Below are 21,966 nucleotides of genomic sequence, written 5' to 3'. Positions count from 1 at the left end.
ACTTCATTTACTATTTAATATAACCCATATGAACTTCAAATTTGGAATAAATGTATTAAATGACACTTATCCTGAATAAGACTTTAAGTGGGATATGAGCTAATACCCGGAATACTGTGTGCATGTAAACGTGGTCATAGCTAACTTCGCTACCTAACATACATTCTGAGAAAATTAGTTCTACTAAGTGGCTAGCTAGCGCTAGCAACGTTTGGTGGTCAATGAGACAGAGCTAGCTAACAAAAGTATCATTTCAGATTGAATAATGAGTCCAGCAACAGGCTCTGTATTTCAGGAATCACAGTAGAAAGTACTCCTGACGCACTGTTAAACATGGATTTTTATGAACCTTGTTTTTCCACACTGCCCTTCAAGCCATTTAAACATGAGCTCGTCCGACGTGTCGGACTTGACGACAGCTGCTATCCATTGGAGCGCTGCGATTGGTTGCTGAAACTTAGCGAAGGGTCTATTACAGCCACTAGCCTGTGTGTTATGTGATGCTGTGGAGGGGTCAGGGTTAGCCCTGAACTGGGTTTGTAGGTGAAAGGGCACAAATGGACGTGAAAAGACTCACAGTAGGGATGGGCACATTAATCAGATATCCAGACTAAGGTTAGTATTCAAATGCTTGTTCATTGTTTGGGGGGGGGGGGCTATTTTGACAATAAAAAGATTGTTATAACAACGGTACATTTTTTACCCCACTTCAAAAAGCAATTACAGGCTCACACCGAACAGAGTTTCAACAAGACCTGACACAGAACAATGCAAAACACTTTTGGTAACAATCTGTTCCATCATGGTGAAAAATCTGACCTCTCTTTCTGTTGTTAACCTCTGCCATGTGCATTTGTGTCATTCAGATTTTTATTTATTTATTTTAAAACATGCTTTTGACTCTAAACTATATACACACACACAAATATTATTCAAATGGTGAAATAATGTCAAATGTCCATCCCTAACACACACACACACACACACACCAGTGTTAAGCGAGGATGGATACATTTCCAAAAAACTGCTATTTTTACTCAGTCGGAGCCTCAACTTACTGTTCAGTGTTGGCATGGTACAATACACAAGGTGCAGTTTCTAAACGTGGTTGTACATCAGCACTTCTCTCATGTCAGTCACTCAATTACCCTACCTCGGAAAACTGTTCTGATTGGTAAGTTAGTCTAACGGCCAGCACTCTACACTTGAAGTAATCAATTGCAAAATAAATAAATAATTTTGCTTCGTCATTATGGTGTATTGTGTGTAGACTGATGAGGGGGGGAATACTTTTAGAATAAGGCTGTAACGTAACAAAATGTGGAAAAAGGGAAAGGGGTGTGAATACTTTCTGAATGCACCGTACACCAGGTGGTGACGCGATGTCATAGCATGATGTCATCGCATATGTCACACTGCAGGGCTCCGGTGTGTCCGACCTGTGAGCTCCGAGGGACATCTCTAAATAGAGCCACAGCCAGAAAGAGAATAAACCCAAGTGTGTATGGGGGAACCCATTATGCAGCCTGATACAAAGCTTAAAACATCACCTCATTTTTCCTCAGACATGATTGGCTAGAATCACTCACTTGAATAGACAGGCCGTGTCCCAAATGGCACCCTATTCCCTATATAGAGCCAGGGGCCACGTTACAGCTCTGCAATCTGCATTTTCAAAACAAACCATCAACAACAACAAAAAACCTGCGTTTTAAACCATTTTAAAACGCGTTTTATAAGTAAAAAGGTCATTTTTGTAGGCTACACTGAGAAAAGTAGCAGAGAAAAGTCCCGACACATCAGTCATGCCCTTTTTGTGAATTGTCATCCGAGTAGATCAGTGCAACTGAAGCACAAAATTAATCTGATGCCGAGCGTGAAATACAAAACGAAGCATTTTAGGTTCCGCATTTACAAAACAAAGCTTTTTTATGTTCCGCATTTACAAAACTAAGCTTTTTTATGTTCCGCATTTACAAAACTAAGCTTTTTTATGTTCCGCATTTACAAAACTAAGCTTTTTTATGTTCCGCATTTACAAAACTAAGCTTTTTTATGTTCCGCATTTACAAAACTAAGCTTTTTTTATGTTCTGCATTTACAAAACTAAGCAAGATGCAGTATCTTAAGAATTTGATATATTATGTTCTCATGAACGACGCAGCATTCTGTGTAAACACAACCCCCCCTGATAGAGCACTACTTTAGACCAAGGCCCACAATGCTCTGGTCAAACGTACTGCCCTATATAAGGAATAGAGTGCCATTTGAGACTGAAACTACGCTTGTCTACTCTGCTGTTCAGGCTGCCCCCCCCCGCCGCCCCACACACCACCAATTGATATCAATGGCTGCCCTGAGAAAACAAGCTTCGTTTGGTCATGACAATAAGCTGCTGATATGGGTTTCACTATTCGCACTTCGACCATTACAGACATCTGCATTTACTTTACCTTTGTGCTAGTCATCGCACCTACATCAAATCAATACACACACACACAGACGGAAAGAACGAGACACACACACGTTCAAATTCCACCCAGGAAGACATTACCTGTTTTTTTTGTGTAACACACCCTGGATGCCAAGCCAATCACTGAGGGCTATGATTAAATGACAAATCATGTCCCCAGGAAATGATGAGAACCAGTGACACACGCTGTTAATCTGTTCGCATAGCTACTAAAGAAATGTCTGATTGTAGCGTGCTAATCCCCTCCCTGACCCCACCACCATCAGCCCAACTCCTTGGTTACGTCCCAAAGAGGCACCCGCCAACATCGCTCATCCAAATATTTACATATCTAAAGTGACGGAAAGGAATTAAGAATTTGTGTGTATTGTCAAATTGTTAGATATTACTGCACTGTTGGAGCTAGAAAGACAAGCATTTCGCTACACCCACAATAACAGCTGCTAAACACATGTATGTGGCCAGTAAAATGTGATTTGATATATGGTGCACTACTTGGCAAAAGTCTTATCGACCCTGCACAAAAGCAGTACATTATATAGGAAATGATATAGGAAATACAGTGGCCATTGGGACAGACCCTGTAATATCGAGGACATGGTTGTCCCTTCCATATTAAAAATGCTGTGTGGTTTGTTTCAGACGTGGCCAACCGATAGCTCAAATTCAGAATCTCCTTCCTTCCTGGATGGAATTTGAACCTGTGTGCGCTCGTGTTGAGTGAGTTCATCGGCTGAGCTGACAGTGCAGCTTCGTGCCATTCCCAACCCGGGCAGCCAGTGTTCTCCGCAGCTCGCGTCACCTGAGCCAGGTGGGCCAGTGGGAGGGAGTGACATCACAACAGGGCAAGTCCCCACAACACCAGAAGCAGAAATCCAAGGACCAGGGTAGTATTCATCAGGCACCAAACAGAAGAAAACTGACTGAAAACAGGGAAGAATCTTTCTGGACTTCCCCTTTTCCATTAGGGAAGAGAAAAAAAACGTTTTGAAAATGGTGTACACTGATGAATATGACCCAGCTTACTGGTTTAAACTAGCCTCTGAACACACAGCCAGGGCAACTGGAAGGCACAGAAAAAAACAGACAACTGTTAATGCCAACTGAAAGTGGCTTGGTGTGTTATGAGATGTTATGACAACCTATAATAATAAATGAACATACTGTAATTTCATTATGACAGATAGCTAAAATGGGGTTTGGTCAGTTGGAACATTAGTTGTAAAGATCAATATTCAGTCATGATTAACCGTCTAGGACAATGATCACCAAGTAAACAGGTACACCTAGCTAGGAGGTTTACAACACAGTATTCCTATAATTAAGAGTTTCATCTAAACAATATGGAATATACAATACAATGACATACCAATACCCATAGAACTAGAATTACTATCAGTAATTACATACACATGACTAAAAGCATGTGGACAAATGGTCGAAGATGATCTCATTCCAAAATCATGGGCATTAATATGGAGTCGGTCTACTCTTTGTAACTTTAAGAGCAACCACCTCTTCTGGGAAGGCTTGATGTGGGGAACTTGCTTCCTTTCAGCCACAAGAGCATTCAGATTCATCCCAAAGATGTTTGATGAGGTTGAGGTCATGGCTCTGTGCAGGCCAGTCAAGTCTTCCACACTGATCTCGACAAACCATTAGTGTATGGACCTCACTTTGTGCATGGGGGTACTGTCATGCTGAAACAGGAAAGAGCCTCCCCCAAACAGTTGGAAGCACAGAATCATCTAGAATGTCATTATAACGCTGTATTTCCCTATGGGACCTAGCCCAAACCGTGGAAACCTGTTTCATGAAGCTAACAACTAATAGTTATTGTGCTGACGTTGCTTCCAGAGGCAGTTTGGAACTCAGTAGTGAGTATTGTAACCAAGGACGTTACATGCTCCAGCACTCTGTGGTCCCGTTCTGTGAGCTTGTGTGGTCTACCACTTCGCAGCTGTTGCTCCTAGACACTTCCACTTCATAATAACAGCACTTACAGTTGACCTGGCCAGCTCTAGCAGGACAGAAATTTGACAAACTGACTTGTTGGAACGGTGGCATCCTATAACAGTGCCACGTTGAAAGTCAAAGAGCTCTTTAATAAGGCCATTCCACTGCCAGTGTTTGTCTATGGAGATTGCATGGCGGTGTGCTCGATTTTATACACCCGTCAACAACGGGTGTGGCTGAAATATCCAAATCTACTAATTTGAAGGGGTGTCCACATACTAGTGTAGTTTGTTATTCTATTTCTGTGCCAGTACAAAAGGACATGAAATGACACATACATACATATATATTAGCCAGGTAGGAAGGAAATGACAATCTAAACAGAAACCTCAATTGGGTTTCAGGTTGGGAACACCAGAATGAGTGAGTGTAGGAGTTGGATACCAATTTAGTTTGATTACTCAGTTGATGGTAAAATAAAACAAGTTTACATAGCCAAAACAATCAATCAGTCTGGATCAATGCCATTTGGCTTGGCTGGTCACACGCAGTTCATTGCCGAGTAAGGAACATAAAGAAACAAGCTACTGTGTGTGACGTTGGCTGGAGAGGATAGTTTTCTAGCTAATGTTAGTTGACAAAAAAAAACATTTAGTTAAGACAGTTTAGCACCGATTGTTCTGGGTAGATAGCTAGCATTAGCAACAAACAAAAAAATATCTTACCTGGCCACCTGACGAATTTTCAATGACGGCCAACAATGGCGTCCTGGCCGACATTTTCAGGGATGTTGTAGAAAATAAGTGAAGAGAGGAAGACGAATAAAAATAGTTTCAGGATCTTGTGTTCATTTAGCTAGCAGTGGTAAAAACCACCGTCTACTAGCTAACTGTGTTAGACACACACACGCTGTGTGATCAACAAGTTGATTCCTTCATTAGCCGCTGAATTAGCTAGCCAGACAGCTAGCGTACAAGTGTGTTTCCCATGTCAACACAGCGCTGGAAAATAAGGGGGGGGGGGGGGGGTCCAGAGTTCAACCGTTTCAACTCACTGGGTAATACTATTTCTGCCGGCAACACAAGCTAGCAAATACGTCTCAGATGGCTAGTCACCAGCATTAACGTTAGCTATGGAGTTGTCTAGCTAGCTACAGTTCGCGTTAATAAAATGCAAAGTCCTGCCCCCCCCCCAGAAAAACAAACCACATTAACGTCGGCTAGTAGTTGCTACATTTGAGGAAGCACATATTCTAAGCGAACGTTATCAGTGCGGTGTCAAGGCTACGGACAGCTAGCTAATAACCTCGTTAGCTCGGTTTTCATTCAATGACAAACTAACGTTAACGGAAATCACACAGATAACGTTATTGAACTAAATAAAATCCGAGACTTCAACTTCAGGCCAAGTTAGCCCCCACACACACACGAACCCTGACCTTCGTTGACGTATATAACGTTAAATATATATATATTTAAATAAAGCTTTCGGGCTAGCTAGCCAGCACCGTTGATTATAAAAATAGAAACTCGACGTTATTCTCCAATACCCGGGTAACTAAACCACCACCTTGCCTAATAAAACGTTAGTGTGCTAGCTAGCGAGGAAATCAAAAACGGTTGATTAGCCCATGTATACTTGGGAATTTGTGCTTTCGAGCTAGAGCCGAGCTAGCTAGCTAGCAACTGAACAATCTCCCCCAAAAAATTAAAATCCACGGAAATCGCTTCCCGTCTTCCCGTGATTTGAATAAGGTCGTTTCAAACGCTGCACTGCAGCCCTGCGCTGTCCGATCCCTGCATACGGTGTTTATATCCGTGAGAGCGGATGAAGAAATCCTCAAGTTGTAAAATCGATTAAAATTGGCAACAGTGTTTTTTTTTGTTTTTTTGGCGTGTCAACGAACGAGCGAGTGAGCTGCGCCCGAGTGGCACTAGCAAATGGAGCCTAAAGCACACAACCGAGCCCGATACCGGAAAAAGCCCGAGCGAACAGGTTGTTACTAGTTACCACAGCCACAATGGCTATCATAAAAATGTATAACAAACATTTGTTTTTTTTGGTCTTAAATTTAAAAGGTTTGAATAAGGTTAGCAGTGTAGTTCAGGCTAGGGTTAACGTTAGGCTTAAAATGGGATTTTAAGAAGATTAAATTGTAGAAATGGGCGGGGTTTAGCCAGAATTGATGACTTTGTGGCTGTGGTTACAAGTGACGACCGAGCGAACATGGCCGCTTGAACCACGACTGGAGGAAAGGGGGGGCCGCTCTCTGACTTCGGGTAAACTCGGTACATTACGGAAAGTATACAGGTGTTGGATACAGCTGCGACCAGAATATTCACATAATGTAGCAATGCCTTCAATTGTGTAGGCAACGCCAGGCACATTTACATAGAAATAAACCTTATCATCCCTGGTTTGTCATAAATGTTGAGTAAAATTATACTTGAACTTACTCTGCGAACTATGCATACTAACCAATGTCTTGCAGGTGTTTTTACATATGTGCCAGGTGACATGTCTACCTCAGTACATGCACTCTAAAAATTCAGGTAAATGATACTGTCCTGTAGATTGTTTTAAATTTCATCTGAAGGACCAACCACACAGATAACCGGTAAAGTGTAATTGTATTCAACACTCTGGCTTGTAAGGAAACTCCTTTTGCAGTGCCGTGTTTCAGACTATACCAATAATCAAAGTCTGATTTATAAAGGAAGAGTGGGGTGCATTAGGTTCCCTTCAAAATACACATACCACAACTTTCGTATAGCTACCTACCCGTAGCCAAGCTACCACAGCTTTCATATAGCTACCTACTCACCCATAGCTAAGGTAGGTCTCCAAACAGACTCTCAATTCATCTTTCCTCAATTCCTTGCATCTCCTCTCCTCACCACTTTCTCAAAACCCATTGAAAAAAATGTCAGAGGGGAAGGAACTTGGACCACCTTCTCCTACAAAGGAGAGAGGAAAAACATGATAGCTATTGACTAGTCTCACAGCTGTAGATCTATTACAATGGCCTCTGCTATCTCAAGTCTAGGCTACACGAATCAGCCTGCTATGCATCATTCCCTTTAGACTACACAAGGGAGTATCTTTTAGTATCTTTCAGTTTATTCAGCATGCATGTACAAAAACAAAATCTGCCTAAGAAATGAAAGCGACACCATTCTGAAACAAGATCCATACCAATAAACCTGCCCATATATACACACACACACATTTGTTTACAATGGGGAAAATAAAAAAATAAAAATCATTTCTCACAAAATTCTCATTCAACAAGAGCAATTGTCAAATAATTATGCTTAAAAATTGATTTCATACATTGTGACAATGACATCATGAGAATGGTCACAAGTGTCCAGATAAGCACGAGATTTCACCCCCATCCTATTTATTGAATATAGTTTATCAGCCCATATCGATATAGCGTTAAAAAAGCCAATATCGGCTGATAAAAATCAGTCAGGCTCTAATTAGAACGTGTGAACCTGAGACGCAGAACTTGAGTAGCTTTAAAAAAAAAAAAAAATATATATATATATATACACACACACACAAAATAATTGGAACGTAGGAAAAAACCTAATTCTTTATTTCTATGACAAAGTTAGTTTTTTTTTGTCTTTTTTGTAATTTGAAATAGATTTCTAAGTCTTGTTGTAAATGATTTTAAAGCCCAATATGGTAATGTGGCCTGGTTTCCAGTCCGATTGAGTTATGGAATTCAATTGGCAAGTGAGCAGAAACAGACTGGCAACCCGGCTTCAAATTATGCTTTAGTTTAATTCCACTATGGTTACTGACCATCTAAAGTAAAAAAAAAAAAAAAATAATACAAAAAATGCTTGCACACGCACACACACACACACCTTTAGGCTCACCAAAATAATAATAAAAAAAACACTGCACTTGAAGTACAAAAGGTTACAGTCAAACCATAAATCCTCACTTTATAAACCCCAGGGTTGTATTCAATAGGAACCAAACTGTCCGAAATAGAACAACTACCTTAATTTGTCCGATAAGGAACCCTCATTTTCTGTTGCAGTTTTGCTACAGTGTGCACTGATGAACGCGACCCAGACATGTGGCTTGAGTTCCGAAACGGCAACCCATTCCCTACAAAGGGCTCTGGTTAAAAGCAGTGCACTACAGAAATATGCATTTCCTGGAATGTATACATGTTTTAATGTATCAATAACATCAGTCTGACCATTCTCTCATCACCCTGAGAGACATTTGAAAACAAAAAAAAAGACTAGCACTTCCTGTTTCTAATGACGTGAAAACATCAGAATATACAGCAGATCTGTGAGATTCCTCTAATACACCCATAGGGGCTGTGTATGTGGCCAGAGCCCTGGTCCAAAGTAGTGCACTATATAGAGAATAGGGTGCCATTTAGGATTCCACTCATGTGGTTTATGTTGTGTTCATAACCAAGTGGGAAGTAAATACCAGTTGGATTTATTCACGTGCTTTCAACTTGTTGATTATCGCAGATTGACTAATGGCAAACAAGCCGCGTCAACTATAAAACTACAGGAACTGTTATCATGCTCACAAACAAATTATAGTGTTAAAAAAAATGAATAGATAGCTTTTTATAAACAATGGTTTTTATCGCATTTAGCTGCCGAAAATGTGGTTATTGGGGTCATTTCCTTACTTAAGGGAGGTCAGGATGTGGGAGAAGTCGGAGCTCAGGGATAATATACAAGTGTCCCACCAGTAACGACCAGTTGGCGAGGCATTCAAGTGGATTTTCCCCAGCTGTAACGTGGTAAATTCCCACTTGGTTATGAACACAGCATTAGTTCTGGTCCAGAAGTTCAGCGACAACCAGGGTCGTCAGGTCGGAATAGAAGTTCCCCTCGTTGTCGCCCCCTCCAAATACCAGCAGGGTTTTGGGGGTGCGGTCGGAGTTCCGTTCTTTGCCGTCATCCTTGAATGAAAGGTTTTGATTGGCTAGCGCCATGGTGATGATGGAATGTCCAGCTCTGGGCACGGAGAGCTGTGGGTGAACCAGCTCAGTCCAGGTGTTGGTGTCTGCAACACACACACACACAGTGTTGAAGGCCTGGTTCTGGAGGAGTGTGTGTGTGGCGAGAAGCAGGGTGTGTGTGTGTCTGACCTGTGTTGAAGGTAAAGGTGTCATTGAGGGCCTGGTTCCCGTTGTATCCCCCGTGGACCACAAACGTAGAGTCAGAGAGTAGCACACAACCATGCCAGCTGTAACACACACATACATGTAACATGTCCTCTGTTAGTTTTCATAGTGGGGAGAAGCAGTATCCAAAAGCACAAACATTTATGAAGACAGACAAAGCATTGCATCGATTACAGGTTTTCCCTTATATAAAAAGGGAGCGATTCAATGACACTTCCTGGGTTAAAAGGTTCAACTTACCTTAAAGGATGGATAAAAAGATGGCTGTCTGAATTATGAGAGACTCATTGAGTCTTTAAACTGTTTGTTTCTGTAACCTGCATTCTTGTGTATAGCCTTTAGTCCTACCTGCGCGGAGAAGGGGGTGATCCATTGGTCTGAACAGACGAAAACTCCATCAGTCCTGAAAACATGTGTATTTATTTGTATATATTTGTATTTAACATGTATTTATTCAGGATAGTCCACTCAGCAACACTTCCCACTGTTTTCCTGGGAGTGTTGGGATCCATAAAGCAATAAAGATACAGTGACTAATATTAAATAAACAGTGACAATCTAATTTAAAATGTTAGTCCTCCAATGCCGTCCCTCTAATAACTAACCCGGCCAATTGTATTGCAGAGCCTCAGACAAGCTGCAGAGCCGTGAAGAGTAACCTAAACAGCAGTCAGGAAGTCTCACCACACATCGACCTCCTGGACAAACAAGCCTGTGTCTCTTACCCAGGTCAAGCATGTACATGTCGTTGAAGCAGAGTGGAGTGTCCCAGCCTCCAAACACATAGATCTTCCCTTGGATAACGCAGGCAGAGTGACTGGAGACAGAGAGAGAGAGACAGAGAGAGAGACAGAGAGAGAGACAGAGAGAGAGACAGAGAGAGAGACAGAGAGAGAGACAGAGAGAGAGACAGAGAGAGAGACAGAGAGAGAGACAGAGAGAGAGACAGAGAGAGAGACAGAGAGAGAGACAGAGAGAGAGACAGAGAGAGAGACAGACAGAGAGACAGACAGAGAGAGACAGAAAAAAAAAAAAGGTATCGAAGGAGACAAGAGGGAGAGAAAATGAGGGAATCAAAGAAGAGAAAATCAGACAGCCCCCCCCCCCCCCCCCCAAAAGACTGTTCTGGTAATCCTCTGATCTGTACTATAGAAGTTAAAGTTATTTGTACATCTAATCTGTGCTTTAAGTTGCTAAACATCCACCCAGTTATTAGCTGCCAGTCTGTTTGTGCCATCATACCTACTTCCTATTGTCATGTTTGGTTTGACAATAGGCAATGGATTTTGACAAGAGCCCAAACAGATCTGGGCCCAGGCTACCCATGTGGGTGTGAATCAAGAGGTAGAAAGAGGACCGCTCTTTCTAACTAACGGTCTGAAGCTTTTTCGGTTTGGATCGGTCCATCTTACCCTGAGCGGGGGGCGGGCCTGTCGCCTGTGACGATGGGCTGGTACCAAATGGAGAGATGTGGGTCGAAGATGTAGAGAGAGTCACTGCAGCCGTCGGGTTCAGGGTGAGGGCGAGGGAACACCCCTCCCAGGACAAATAGTTCACCCCGAAACATGCTGCAGCTGTGGTAGGCTAATGGAGGTACTTTTCCCTGGGCCTGGAGAGGAAGGAGAGGGAGAACAGGGTAGAAAGATCATTCATGTTCTTACATTTGCACAGATGGAAGCGTACACCTATCCAGTCCCTGATTATTAGGTGTGTGTGTGTGTCCAGTCTCACCTCCACTGTGCTCCACTTCCAGCTCTGTGTATCCAGGATGTGAACGTCGTTGAACCACTTTTTGTTCTTAGAACCCCCAAACACAAAGATTCTTTTGGAATCAGGGTCGTAGGTCGCAGTATGGCCAATCCGGGCCTCGGGGGTGGGGCCTTCTGCCAGCGTCTCCGCGGGAACCCATGACATGTCCTCTGAAGGGTCCACAAGGAAGTGAGGGTGTCATGTGAACCAATTAAAAAACAAAGATCCAAAGTACATGAAAAACACAGCTAGCTAAAGTGCCTTCAGAAAGTAATCACACCCCTTGACATTGTTGTGTTACGAAGTGGGATTAAAATTGATTTAATTGTCATTTTTTGTCAACAATCTACACAAAATACTCTGTCAGTGAAAGAAACTCAAACATCAAAAAAAAAATACAATGATTAACAAAAACACAAATAGCTCTTGAATAGATAAGTATTCAACCACCCAGGTCAAAACACGTTCGAATCATCTTTGACAGCGATTACACCGGTGAATCTTTTTAGGGAGAGCTTTGCTCAATATTTGTTAATTATTCATGTATTTTTTTACTTAAAATGCTGTGAAGTGGGTTGTTGATCATTATTATACAGCTATTTTTAAAGTCTTGCTATAGAATTAAGCCGATTTAAGTCAAAACTGTAACTAGGCCACTCAGGAACATTCAATGTTGTCTTGGTAAGCAACTCCAGTGTATATTTAGCCTTGTGTTTTAGGTTATTGTCCTGCTGAAAGGTGAATTTGTCTCCCAGCGTCTGTTGGAAAGCAGACTAAACCAGGTTTTCTAAGATTTTGCTTGTGCTTAACACTATTCAGTTTCTTATCCTAAAAAAAAAAAAAAAAAAAAAATCCCTTGTCCTTGCCGATGACAAGCATACCCATAACAGGATGCAGCCACCACCAAGCTTGAAAATATGAAGAGTGGTACTCAATCATGTATTGTGTTGGATTTGCCCCAAAGAGAATGCTTTGTATTCTGAACAATAAGTACATTTCTTTGCCACATTTTTTGCAGTATTACTTTAGTGCCTTATTCCAAACAGGATGTATGTTTAGGAATACAGGCTTTTGTACAGGCTTCCTTCTGTTCACTCGGTCATTTAGGTTAGTATTGTGTAGTAACTACAATGTTGTTGATCCACCCTCAGTTCTCCTATCACAGCCATTAATCTCTGTAGCCGTTTTAAAGTCACCATTGGCCTCATGGTGAAATCCCTGAGTGGTTTCCTTCCTCTCCGGCAACTGAGTTAGAAAGGACGCCTGTATCTTTGTAGTGACTGGGTGTATTGATACACCATCCAAAGTGTAATGAATAACATCACCATGCTCAAAGGGATATTCAATGTCTACTTTTTAAAATGTTTCACCCATCTACCAATAGTTGCCCTTCTTTGCGAGGCATTGGAAAACCTCCCTGGTCGTTGTGGTTGAATCAGTGTTTGAAATTCACTGCTCGACTGAGGGACCTTACAGATAATTGTATGTGTGGGGTACAGAGATGAGGTAATCACTCAAAATCATGTTAAACACTATTATTGCACACAGAGTGAGTCCATGCAACTTGAGAAGCACATATGTACTCTACCTTATTTAGGCATGCCATAGCGGGGACTGAATACTTATTGACAAGACATTTCAGCTTTTCATAATTTTTTTACACATTTCTAAACAACTAAATTCCACTTTGATATTATGGGGAATTGGGTGTAGATCAGTGACACAAAATCTAAAAGTAATCACATTTAAATTCAGGCTGTAACAACAAAATGAGGGAATAGTAAAAGGGCTGTGAACACTTTCTGAAGGCCCTGTACCATCTACTACGGCTCCGTTACTGGTACGGACAGGAGGTTAGACACCATCTACTACAGCTCCGTTACTGGTACGGACAGGAGGTTAGACACCATCTACTACAGCTCCGTTACTGGTACGGACAGGGGGTTAGACACCATCTACTACAGCTCCGTTATTGGTACGGACAGGGGGTTAGACACCATCTACTACAGCTCCGTTATTGGAACGGACAGGGGGTTAGACACCATCTACTACAGCTCCGTTACTGGTACGGACAGGGGGTTAGACACCATCTACTACAGCTCCGTTATTGGTACGGACAGGGGGTTAGACACCATCTACTACAGCTCCGTTACTGGTACGGACAGGGGGTTAGACACCATCTACTACAGCTCCGTTATTGGTACGGACAGGGGGTTAGACACCATCTACTACAGCTCCGTTATTGGTACGGACAGGGGGTTAGACACCATCTACTACAGCTCCGTTATTGGTACGGACAGGGGGTTAGACACCATCTACTACAGCTCCGTTATTGGTACGGACAGGGGGTTAGACACCATCTACTACAGCTCTGTTATTGGTACGGACAGGGGGTTAGACACCATCTACTACAGCTCCGTTATTGGTATCAAGGTGAGGATATACAGCTGAAGTCAGAAGTTTACATACACTTGAGTTGGAGTCATTAAAACTCGTTTTTCAACCACTCCACAAATTTCTTGTTAACAAACTATAGTTTTGGCAAGTCGGTGAGGACATCTACTTTGTCTATGACACACGTAATTTTTCCAACAATTGTTTTCAGACAGATTATTTCACTTATAATTCACTGTGTCACAATTCCAGTGTGTCAGAAGTTTACATACACTAAGTGGACTGTGCCTTTAAACAGCTTTGAAAATTCCAGAAAATGATGTCATGGCTTTAGAAGCTTCTAATTGGCTAATTGACATCATTTGAGTCAATTGGAGGTGTACATGTGGATGTATTTCAAGGCCTACCTTCAAACTCAGTGCCTCTTTGCTTGACATCGGAAAATCAAAAGAAATCATCCAAGACCTACAGAAAATAAATTGTAGACCTCCACAAGTCTGGTTCATCCTTGGGAGTAATTTCCAAACGCCTGAAGGTACCACGTTCATCTGTACAAACAATGGTACGCAAGTATAAACACCATGGGACCACGCAGCCGTCATACCGCTCAGGAAGGAGACACGTTCTGTCTCCTAGAGATGAACATACTTTTGTGTGAAAAGTGCAAATCAATCCCAGAACAGCAAAGGACTTTGTGAAGATGCAGGAGGAAACCGGTACAAAATATCTATATCCACAGTAAAACGAGTCCTATATCGACATAACCTGAAAGGCCGCTCAGCAAGGACGAAGCCACTACTCCAAAACCGCCATAAAAAAGCCAGACTACGGTTTGCAACTGCACATGGGGACAAAGATCGTACTTTTTGGAGAAATGTCCTCTGCTCTGATGAAACAAAAATAGAACTGTTTGGCCATAATGACCATTGTTATGTTTGGAGGAAAAATGGGGATGCTTACAAGCCAAAGAACACCATCCCAACCGTGAAGCATGGGGGTGGCAGCATCATGTTCTGGGGGTGCTTTGCTGCAGGAGGGACTGGAGCACTTCACAAAATAGATGGCACCATGAGGAAGGAAAATGATGTGGATATATTGAAGCAACATCTCAAGACATCAGTCAGGAAGTTAAAGCTTGGTCGCAAATGGTTCTTCCAAACGGACAATGACCCCAAGTATACTTCCAAAGTTGTGGCAAAATGGCTTAACCTGTTTAGGACAGGGGGCAGTATTTTCACGGCCGGATAAAAAAAACGTACCCGATTTAATCTGGTTATTACTCCTGCCCAGAAACTAGAATATGCATATAATTGTTTGATTTGGATAGAAAAACACCCTAAAGTTTCTAAAACTGTTTGAATGGTGTCTGTGAGTATAACAGAACTCATATGGCAGGCCAAAACCTGAGAAGATTGCATACAGGAAGTGCCCTCTCTGACCATTTCTTGGCCTTCTATAGCCTCTTTATGGACAATAGAGGATCTCTGCTCTAACGTGACACTTTCTAAGGCTCCCATAGGCTCTCAGAAGGCGCCAGAACGTTGAATGATGACTCTGCAGTCCCTGGCTGAAAAACAGTAGCGCATTTGGATAGTGGTCGATCTGAGAACAATGATACGGGTGCACGTGAAGAGTCCATTTTACATTTTCAGTCTTTGAACGAAAACGACGTCTCCCGGTCGGAATATTATCGCTATTTTACGAGAAAAAAAGCGCATAAAAATTGATTTTAAACAGCGTTTGACATGCTTCGAAGTACGGTAATGGAATATTTTGACATTTTTTGTCACGATATGCGCCGGCGCGTCACCCTTGCTAGTTCTGAACGGCACATGCTAATGTAAAAAGCAGTTTTTTGATGTAAATATGAACTTTATTGAACAAAACATGCATCTATTGTATAACATAATGTCCTAGGGTTGTCATCTGATGAAGATCAAAGGTTAGTGCTGCATTTAGCTGTGGTTTTGGTTTTTGTGACATTATATGCTAGCTTGAAAAATGGGTGTGTGATTATTTCTGGCTGGGTACTCTCCTGACATAATCTAATGTTTTGCTTTCGTTGTAAAGCCTTTTTGAAAATCGGACAATGTGGTTAGATAAAGGAGAGTCTTGTCTTTAAAATGGTGTAAAATAGTCATATGTTTGAAAAATGGAAGTTTGGGGATTTGAGGAATTTGTAATTCGCGCCACGCCCTATCATTGGATATTGGAGCGGTGTTCCGCTAGCGGAACGTCTAGATGTAAGAGGTTAAGGACCACAAAGTCAAGGTATTGGAGTGGCCATCAAAGCCCTGACCTCAATCCTATAGATTGCGAGCAAGGAGGCCTACAAACTTGACTCAGTTACACCAGCTCTGTCAGGAGGAATGGGCCAAAATTCACCCAACTTATTGTGGGAAGCTTGTGGAAGGCTACCCAAAACGTTTGACCCAAGTTAAACAATTTAAAGGCAATGCTACCAAATACGAATTGAGTGCATGTAAACTTCTGACCCCCTGGGAATGTGATGAAAGAAATAACAGCTGAAATAAATCATTCTCTCTAATATTATTATGACGTTTCACATTCTTAAAATAAAGTGGTGATCCTAACTGACTTAAGACAGGGAATTTTTACTAGGATTAAATGTCAAGGAATTGTGAAAAACTGAGTTTAAATGTATTTGGCTAAGGTGTATGTTAACTTCTGACTTCAACTGTATACCATGTCTTAAGGTAAACCCACCAGTGCACAGCTTCCACATGGGGTCCTTGCAGAACTGCATCCTGGATCCCTGCCCTCCAATCAGAATGGCTGTCTGGGGGTCGATGGGGCACAGGCTCTGACCCCAGCGACCTGACGGGTTGACCAATGGGGCTGCATCGATGAGGAGGCAGCAGGGTCAATACACTGGTTGGCAGTCTACACACAATAATGTATCCTTTCCACCCCACACACACACAGATACGTTAACTCACCAGTCTGTGTAGTGGGTGTCCTGGCAGGTCTACCCTTGCCCCTCTGTGGAGGAGTGTTCTGAGGGGTGAGAGCCGCGCCTCCCTGCTCCTCGCCCTGGAGGAACAGTCTGGTCTGACTTCCTCTGCTCTGACCTCTGACCTTTCTGAGCGGGGTTGACTTATCTGAAAATGACGACACCACTTCGATGGGACACGTGTTCTCCTTCCCTCTGTTCTCTTCCTCGTCTTCTTCCCTCGTTTGTCCCCTCTTTCTCTTCCCCTCCCTAACAGGGGAAGGGGCCATGGCGCTCTGGAATACAAGAGGAAAGAGGGGAAGGAGAAAGAGGGTAAGGAGGGCAGAGACGAGGAGAAAGAGAGGGGGGAAGGAGAAAGAGAGGGGGGAAGGAGAAAGAGAGGGGGGGGAGGAGGGCAGAGACGAGGAGAAAGAGGGGGGGAGGAGGGCAGAGACGAGGAGAAAGAGGGGGGGAGGAGGGCAGAGACGAGGAGAAAGAGGGGGGAAGGAGAAAGAGGGTAAGGAGGGCAGAGACGAGGAGAAAGAGAGGGGGGAAGGAGAAAGAGAGGGGGGAAAGAGAAAGAGGGGGGAAAGAGAAAGAGAGGGGGGGAGGAGGGCAGAGACGAGGAGAAAGAGGGGGGGAGGAGGGCAGAGACGAGGAGAAAGAGGGGGGAGGAGGGCAGAGACGAGGAGAAAGAGGGGGGGGAAGGAGGGCAGAGACGAGGAGAAAGAGGGGGGAAGGAGGGCAGAGACGAGGAGAAAGAGGGGGGAAGGAGGGCAGAGACGAGGAGAAAGAGGGGGGGAAGGAGGGCAGAGACGAGGAGAAAGAGGGGGGGAGGAGGGCAGAGACGAGGAGAAAGAGGGGGGGAAGGAGGGCAGAGACGAGGAGAAAGAGGGGGGAAGGAGAAAGAGGGAGGGCAGAGAGGGCACAAGCACGATGAACTGCAGATACTTCGGACGTGAGCCTGATATTGCAGTCTACTTCGTGCAATACTGACTCTACCTTTGAGTGACATTTAATAGAACGAGGTTCTGAAGTAACAATGGGCTTATCCCTTTTGAATTTCAAGATGGCGTCCTCTCCTTTCCCCAACATTCACTGGTGTAGAACTTCCCGAGAGCAGTGTTTAACTGCTCCCCATTTTAGTTTTTAAACTCTAGCACTACACACCTTCATCCACTCATCATCAAACCTTTAATTAGTGGACTCGGGTGTGTTAGCACTAGGGCAACAACTACAATGTGTATGTACCCTTTAAGAAACATTAGCACTAGGGCAACAACTATAATGTGTACCCTTTAAGAAACATTAGCGCTAGGGAAACAACTATAATGTCTATGTACCCTTTAAGAAACATTAGCGCCAGGGCAACAACTATAATGTGTACCCTTTAAGAAACATTAGCGCTAGGGCAACAACTATAATGTGTACCCTTTAAGAAACATTAGCGCTAGGGCAACAACTCTAATGTGTACCCTTTAAGAAACACTGCCCTAGAAGGACTGAGGAGCCAGGCGTGTTGATCTCACCTCTGGGGTGTATTCCATCATGGACATGGTGAGGTCAGGGTCCATATCTCCTTTGGCCTGTAGAACAAACAGAGTCAAGTCCATCGCCGTTTGGATCGTCTCAAAATGTAATACATAGTTCTGTATATCTGCATGCTCTGGTTTAGAGATGGTATTCCCCGCCAGTCTATAAAATATTCAATCAGGAATTATTTCTCTGTATCTAACCATCCCACCTTCTCCATCTCTATAGATACCATAGTATTTTAGGCAGTACTCCCCAGAGGCGCGTTCAACAAGGTTGAACGTTGGCTAACATATTCCATTAGCTATTTTGTTAGCTGTGACTGTAAATTGTTGGTCCCATGCTTCATGAGCTGAAATAAATTTAAAAAATCCCAGAAATGTTCCATACGCACAAAAAGCTTATTTCTGTAAAAATGTTGTTTCCATCCCCGTTAGTGAGCATTTCTCCTTTTCCAAGATGATCCAGCCACCTCGCAGTTGCGGCATATCAAAAAGCTTATTTAACAGCAGGATCATTACACAGGTGCACCTTGTGCTGGGGACAAAGGCCACTAAAATGTGCAGTTTTGTCACAACACAATGCCACAGATGTCTCAATTTGAGGGAGCGCGTAATTGGCATGCTGACTGCAGGCATGTCCAATAGAGCTGTTGCCAGAGAATTGAATGTTCATTTCTCTACTATAATCCACCTCCAACATCGTTTCAGAGAATTTGGCAGTACGTCCAACCAGCCTCACAACCGCAGACCACGTGTAACCACGCCAACCCAGAACCTCAACAACCAGCTTCTCCACTGGTGGGATCATAGGCCCACCCACTTGACAGTCAGGCCCAGCCAATGTAGAGCCAGGCCCAGCCAAGCGGAATAAGTTTTTCCCCACAAGGTCTTTATTTCAGACTGAAATACTCCTCATAAATACTTTGTTGGGAAAAAAGTATTCTGATTGGCTGGCCTGGCTCTACATTGGGTGGGCCTGACTGCCAAGTGGGTGGGCCTATGCCTTCGAAGGCCCACCCATTGCTGCACCCCTGCCCAGTCATGTGAATCCATAGATTAGAGCCTAATGAAATTATTTCAAATCGACTGATTTCCTTCTATGCACTGTAACTATAAAATATTTTAAATTGTTAAATGTTGCGTTTATATCTTTGTTCATTATATTTAGTAGGAATTGCTAAGTCATTTTTAGTTTGAAGTCGCTAAAAGCCACAGTAATCCTTACAAAAAGTAGCAGTTTGATGTTTCACTGTAACGTTTTGGAATGTTTATTCAAGTCGTTCAACTGAAATTGTTACTCTGGCAACATGTTCGCCACAAACAGAAGCCTTGTTGTCCTCCTTCCAAGCTGACAGTCAACTCCCTCTGTCCTATCTGTCCATCCATCCACTCACCAGGTTTCCTCCTTCCAAGCTGACAGCCAACTCCCTCTGTCCTATCTGTCCATCCATCCACTCACCAGGTTTCCTCCTTCCAAGCTGACAGTCAACATCACTCCTTCAGTCCAGCTCTCCTCTTCCCACTGCTCCCATGTTAAACACCTGAACCAGGAACAAGATAATGTGACAATCACACTACAATACTTTACTCCCTATTATTACCGTCTAAGACAGTGGTTCTCAATACTGGTCCTGGCGACACATTTCAGTTTGTTCCTTAGGGTCCCCAGGACCAGGATTGACAAATACTGGTCTAGGAGACATGCAAAATAAACTTTTACCAGGGACAAGTCAGTCAGTGTGTGTGTGTGTGTCTTCTTGTGGGACATCCCAAAAATATCCTTCCATGTAATTGTCTACATCATAGCTCGCTGGGCCACGTTCAGTAAGCAAATGTTGTGGAATGTTTTCAGATAGCAATGTCACAAATAGAGTGATTCCTTGTGCTACATGTCAGGGAGGCATTTTTGTTCTTCATGACATTTCCTCGACGTTGTGTTTTTTTGAACGTGTCCTGGCCCTGGAAATATAGGAACGTACCTGTTATAAGGTGTCAATTTTCCTATGGTGATTGGAACTCTGTCGGCGTCGTTGAGTTCTGCGTTGACGCAGATCCGGTCTCCCCATCGCCCCCTGGAAAACAGCACCACCTGCTGGGAACTCGGTGGTACTGCAACGGAAAACTGGGCTGACCCGTTTGCACTGTAAAGGAGAGTTAAATATTAAACTACTTAACGCTACCTATTAACTAGCTAGCTGGTGCAAAAAATGTTTTACACTTGAGCTACTTTATATCATGCATTTTCCTACACGTTGACAAGACATGTGTTGGGGTAACCATACCAGAATCTAGCTATGACTGCTGCACCATGCGTGATTGTGGAATTTTGTGATAACATTGCTAGCTAAACGCATTTATAAAAACATGCAACTCACACATTAGTGTTATCGATTAACAAACACAAATAAGTTGGCAAAGCGATACATTTACGATAAATAGCCATCTAGTATCGAATAAGATACATCAAACTCACGTTACACGGTTGGCTAGCTAACGTTAGATAATTTACCATAGGAGCTTTAGGGGCACATCGTTCACTCCCAAAACAACGTAGACCCCAAAATCATCCATTTTCATTGTCCTTCTCCTCCCGAAGCAAACTTGATATTTGGAGACAGTAATAAACTCAAAACATGAAGCTAATTTGATTAATTCTCAAAAGTAGTGGAGATACTAATCAAATGTCTCTCTGTCTAACTTCTCATCTCCCGCCACCGTAGTAGATAAAATACAAAAACCCGCGCCAGTTCTCGAAGTTTGACGCCTTCTGTGTTTAAGCCAATCAGACGGCTAGGTTCAGCTCTCCGGCCAATGAGACGTTCCAGACGGCTGGGTTCAGCTCTCTGGCCAATGAGACGTTCCAGACGGCTGGGTTCAGCTCTCTGGCCAATGAGACGTTCCAGACGGCTGGGTTCAGCTCTCTGGCCAATGAGACGTTCCAGACGGCTGGGTTCAGTTCTCCGGCCAATGAGACGTTCCATGGGCGGGAACTTCACATCCTGTGTCTCCAAATTAAAGAACAGTTCAGAGTGTCAAGTTCTGCTCTTGAAGCTGTAAATGTTATGGTTGGTTGAGTTGTATCTTTAAGTCTATAAATTATATTCAATTAGTAAATTGAAAAATAAGACTTTGTTCTTAAACTGACTTGCCTAGTTTAAAAATAAAGGTTAAATAAAAAAAATAAGTAGACTCTAAAGTGTAATTTTATGATCTGATTTCCTCTCTCCACTTTTTGGAAGTTATACAGACAAAAAAACAGACATCTAAAACCAAAATCGTATAATTTTGTAATAATAATATATAATAATGAGTAGCTATTCGGGCTCCCGAGTGGCGCAGTGGTCTAAGGCATTGCATCTCAGTGCAAGAGGTCTCACTACAGTCCCTGGTTTGAATCCAGGCTGTATCACATCCAGCTGTGATTGGGAGTCCCATAGGGTGGAGCACAATTGACCCAGTGCAGTCTGGGTTTGGCCTGGGTAGGCCATCATTGTAAATAAGAATTTGTTCTTAAATGACTTGCCTAGTTAAATACATTTTAAAAAGAGTTATTTAGTATGCAAGGTGAGTTGTAGATCACTCAGTCTGACAGCAGTCTTCTGTCGTGTTGCCCTAAGCTATAGCCCGGGCTGCCTGTGAGGGCAGTTTGCGCCAGGTGAAAAATGACTGCGTACGTTTTGGAACCAGGCTGCCTCCCTGGCGTGAGCGACGGCGAAGTCGGATC

General features: G+C 43.0%; 2 protein-coding genes across 8 annotated transcripts in view; both read right to left on the bottom strand.

Moving 5' to 3' along the window:
- The window catches only part of mark2b (MAP/microtubule affinity-regulating kinase 2b), a 148,229-nt gene extending 141,749 nt beyond the window's left edge, over positions 1–6,480 (bottom strand). For 2 of the 6 annotated variants that reach the window (XM_082965307.1, XM_082965309.1), the window contains exon 1: positions 5,155–6,480. In XM_082965307.1, the coding sequence (XP_082821433.1) occupies positions 5,155–5,208 (54 nt within the window). In that variant the 5' untranslated portion in view covers positions 5,209–6,480. The remainder of the gene's footprint in view (positions 1–5,154) is intronic. The other 4 variants (XM_082965305.1, XM_082965310.1, XM_082965308.1 and 1 more) reach the window with 4 other exon arrangements.
- Positions 6,481–7,527: 1,047 nt separating this feature from the next.
- krcp (kelch repeat-containing protein) lies at positions 7,528–21,233 on the bottom strand. Of its 2 annotated transcripts, XM_014156694.3 has the most exons (12): positions 20,752–21,233; positions 20,222–20,383; positions 19,702–19,783; positions 18,237–18,293; positions 16,715–17,003; positions 16,482–16,613; positions 11,343–11,530; positions 11,024–11,220; positions 10,337–10,428; positions 9,960–10,014; positions 9,576–9,673; positions 7,528–9,490 (listed from the first exon to the last, which is right to left on the bottom strand). In XM_014156694.3, the coding sequence occupies exons 1-12, from the start codon at positions 20,817–20,819 to the stop codon at positions 9,255–9,257; spliced, it is 1,656 nt and encodes a 551-aa protein (XP_014012169.2). In that variant the 5' UTR covers positions 20,820–21,233; the 3' UTR covers positions 7,528–9,254. The 2 variants fall into 2 exon arrangements, with proteins under 2 accessions (XP_014012169.2, XP_082821430.1); XM_082965304.1 differs by lacking the exons at positions 20,222–20,383; positions 20,752–21,233 and having other exon boundaries at positions 19,637–19,739.
- Positions 21,234–21,966: the final 733 nt, after the last annotated feature.

Source organism: Salmo salar, chromosome 18 (genome assembly GCF_965601325.2).
Source record: "Salmo salar chromosome 18, fSalSal1, whole genome shotgun sequence".
NCBI lineage: Eukaryota > Metazoa > Chordata > Actinopteri > Salmoniformes > Salmonidae > Salmo > Salmo salar.
This window is presented reverse-complemented; position numbering and strand designations above follow the sequence as displayed.

What these genes read in the sequence shown, in the direction of transcription:
- krcp (XM_014156694.3), bottom strand. Translation starts at nt 20,819, where the DNA reads ATGAAAATGGATGATTTTGGGGTCTACGTTGTTTTGGGAGTGAACGAT. An exon ending in AGGCCCGCCCCCCGCTCAGG is followed by an intron (nt 10,429 to 11,023) that starts GTAAGATGGACC and finishes CTCTGTCTCCAG; the next exon opens with TCACTCTGCCTGCGTTATCC. An exon ending in TCACCCCCTTCTCCGCGCAG is followed by an intron (nt 9,674 to 9,959) that starts GTAGGACTAAAG and finishes TGTGTGTTACAG; the next exon opens with CTGGCATGGTTGTGTGCTAC.